The sequence below is a fragment of the Blastomyces dermatitidis genome (assembly GCF_000003525.1).
Source record: "Blastomyces dermatitidis ER-3 genomic scaffold supercont1.1, whole genome shotgun sequence".
Lineage (NCBI taxonomy): Eukaryota > Fungi > Ascomycota > Eurotiomycetes > Onygenales > Ajellomycetaceae > Blastomyces > Blastomyces dermatitidis.
The window spans coordinates 3533050-3536135 of record NW_025544774.1 but is presented as its reverse complement, the minus strand read 5'-3'; the positions used below and the strand labels follow the sequence as shown (position 1 = coordinate 3536135).

Sequence of the window (3086 nt, the reverse complement as noted above, 5' to 3'; positions counted from 1 at the left end):
GCTTTGAGATTCATTCTTGAGTCTTTGTATTCATGAACTCTCATTTTCAAACCTGCTACTCTTACTTCAGAGATCTTTGACTGTTCAAGTGTTTTTGTATATACTAGAACAGAGGCATTTCTCCTGCTTTGTCTGAACTCAATTGAATTTAGTCATACAGACTCCTTTCTCAGTTGAATGGAGTTGTATTCTTTCAATTCATTTTTGAGAAGTAGCATTCCTTCTTCACAGTCAAAAATTTCAACTGGAATATCATAAAGAATGAATTTGCCTCACTTTTCATCTCTTTCAGATAGAATTGTTGTGTTTAGCAATGATTCTACTGCTGACTTCCAGAGATTCTCATTCTGAATAAGGAATTCAGCACTGAATTCAGGCATTGTAGTCAGAATAATAGAGTTTCCAAAGAATGATGACTCAATTGAAGCTATAACTGGTTTTTGAACTTCAATATCAGTCATCAACTGAGAAAAGAACTGCTGATTAATTTCATTTCTGATTCTGAAAATGAGATTTGAGTTTAGCTTGTTTCTTTGCAGAATGTCCTGGTTTGAGACTTTGAGAATGAGTCTTCTATTTCTAGAGATTTGAAAGTTTTTCTCTTTTTGCATTTTCTTTTCCACTTTTCTATGAATAGAGGCATGAGCAGTATTCTTCTCAGTTTTCTCAGGATTTTGAGCAGGTTTTGAGAGAGCAGGTTTAGAGACAGCAGATTCAGCTGCTTGAGCATATGTTTTCTTCTGATTCAAAGAAGAAGAAGAAGTAGAAAGAAAGGAAGAAGAAGAGTAAGATAAAGAGTCAGTGATTGTACTAGGAATTTTCAAGGTTTTTTGAACTGTGTTTGAGATTCCAAGCTTGAACTTGATCACCTCCTGTAGTTGTCTGGCCTGAGCATGAAGAATTAACAGAACTTCTTCATTCATCTCACTTAGACACTGCTTTCCAAGAATCTTGCTTGCTTTTTCAAGTTCCTGTATTTCAAGAACTTGTTGTTTCTCTATTTCTTCTTTCTTTCTTCTCTTCAGAATTTCAATCTCAGAAATAGCATTTGAGAAAGCATCTTTTTCCACATTAACTGAGCGTATTTTTGAACTCATTGTTTTCACTCAATGAAAAGTTGGTCAGACTGTTTCAATTGAGATATTTCTAAGTCTGTTTTCAATTGAAAAGTTGATCAGACTGTTTCAAAAGAAGAATAAAAGACTTTTATGTATAAAACACCTGATTTTTTTCACACTAGTTCAGTAACTAGGTTAGATTTTTGAAGAGAATCTAATAAACTAAAATTGATTTTTAAGATAAATCAATAAAATCTTTACAATCTCTTTCTTGGGATACAGTGAGAAAAAGTATGATATCAATTGATAATAAATCAGATGATATGACAGTTTTTGAGAGAAAAACTGACAAAAAATAAATCAATTTTTTGCAGAGAAATTGATTAAAACTATTCAATTTTATTCTAAATCATCCAATTCTTCTCACACAACAAGTGTGCAACTCAAATCAGTTAATAAAGAGTGTAAAAAAGAATTAAGTATTAATGAAAGCTCTTCAGCCACTGAAATAGTAATTCTTACTTAAAAGAATATGAAATTATGACAGAAAACAACTCTGTTTTTAATTCTTTGTAAGAATATTATATAAAATCCAGAGAAAAACACCTTACTTTTTCAAGAGAAGTAAAAAACTATTTCTAAGATCTTTTTTTTTTGCATTAACTGCTGCAGAAGAATGAGATAGAAACTGCTAAGATATGCACTACTGTATACCCTCTACCAAGACTTTCCCTCTTCAGGGTCTTGATATTATAGAGAATATAAGTCTGTTTCTATATGATAATATAAATATTGTCAGCGGGATGTAGAGGAACTGGTTATTTATATCTCAAAATAGAAGACTTTGTCAATGATTATATCAATATAGAGTTAATTCTCAAATTCAATAGAAACCTAGTGTTGCTGTTCTCAATCCCTTGCAGAATCTATTGAATATTGAGATATTAAAACTAGATTTAATATATCTCACTGTGCAGGGATCAAAGGCTCAGTCAGACCTTGGAGTATACTGATTTTATAGTTGTTGATGTGCTGTTGACTCGTTGTCCACTGATTATGTATTGAATACTGTTGCCGAGGTATCTTTTTGTATCGTTCTGCTGGGGATGGGCCAGATTGAGAGGGGTAGTACAGGGGTGAGACTTGGTGTTGAAGTCTAGATACACTGGCAGCGGACCGTGGAGGTTGCACTTCAGAAGAGTCCGTTGATTATGTGCTTGATATTATCGCCGAGGTATCTTTTTGTATTTTTCTGCCGGGGATGGGCCAGATTGGGAAGGGCGGTACGAGGGTGAGACTTGGCGTTGGTGTTTTGGAACATCAAAGATGGACAGGGTTTTCGCGGAGGTCGCTCCTCGGATATCTCCACAACTACAGGTCGGGGGTCTTCCAAAATCGAGAAGATTGGTGCATATGGCTAGGTCACTTCACCTTACAATTTGTATGGCACTCTGGCCCGGGGTTGTGGTGTGGTAGGGGAGAACGGGGGATAATCCCACACAGGAGCTTCGAACAACGTCCGGTTCACGTTTGGCTGGATAACTCCACCACCACACGGGGTATGCGGTCGGCGATGGGGTCAAAATGCTCGTATGATCGAGGGCTTTTCGATGGATCTATCGGCGGGTTCTTATTCGAAAAATCGAGCGAGTTCGTGGTGGAGCGGTTGACTTCTCTGTTATGCATTATACTGTCTCTCTTCACTCACTCAGATTACTATAGTGAACAGCTTATTGAAACTAATCTTATCTGATCTCTGAGCATTCTCAGAGGTTGAGATGACTTGATTTCATACATTCACAGATGTTTCAGATAGTTCATTCTCTGTAATCTCTGTGATTAAACTGATGTAAACAGTTAAATTCAACTCTGAATTTCTTTTTCTTCTGTGATCTGATTCATATGTAAGTCTATTACTTTGAGACTGCTCTTTACTGTGTTACATCTGCTGTCTGTGATGTGTTATTATACAACTAGTTACAGTCTCATCACTTATTAAAGTATGATGTTTATCTGATTTCTTCATTT

General features: G+C 35.7%; 2 protein-coding genes across 2 annotated transcripts; one reads left to right on the top strand and one right to left on the bottom strand.

The window, feature by feature from the left end:
• Window positions 1-272: 272 nt before the first annotated feature.
• BDCG_16137 (uncharacterized protein) lies at window positions 273-1097 on the bottom strand (the record flags this gene model as incomplete). Its single annotated transcript, XM_045425401.1, has 2 exons — window positions 273-740; window positions 870-1097. The coding sequence occupies 2 exons, from the start codon at window positions 1095-1097 to the stop codon at window positions 273-275; spliced, it is 696 nt and encodes a 231-aa protein (XP_045279175.1).
• A 1222-nt stretch (window positions 1098-2319) lies between these two features.
• Window positions 2320-2845, top strand: BDCG_16136 (uncharacterized protein; the record flags this gene model as incomplete). Its single annotated transcript, XM_045425400.1, has 2 exons — window positions 2320-2617; window positions 2829-2845. The coding sequence occupies 2 exons, from the start codon at window positions 2320-2322 to the stop codon at window positions 2843-2845; spliced, it is 315 nt and encodes a 104-aa protein (XP_045279174.1).
• Between the last annotated feature and the right edge of the window lie 241 nt (window positions 2846-3086).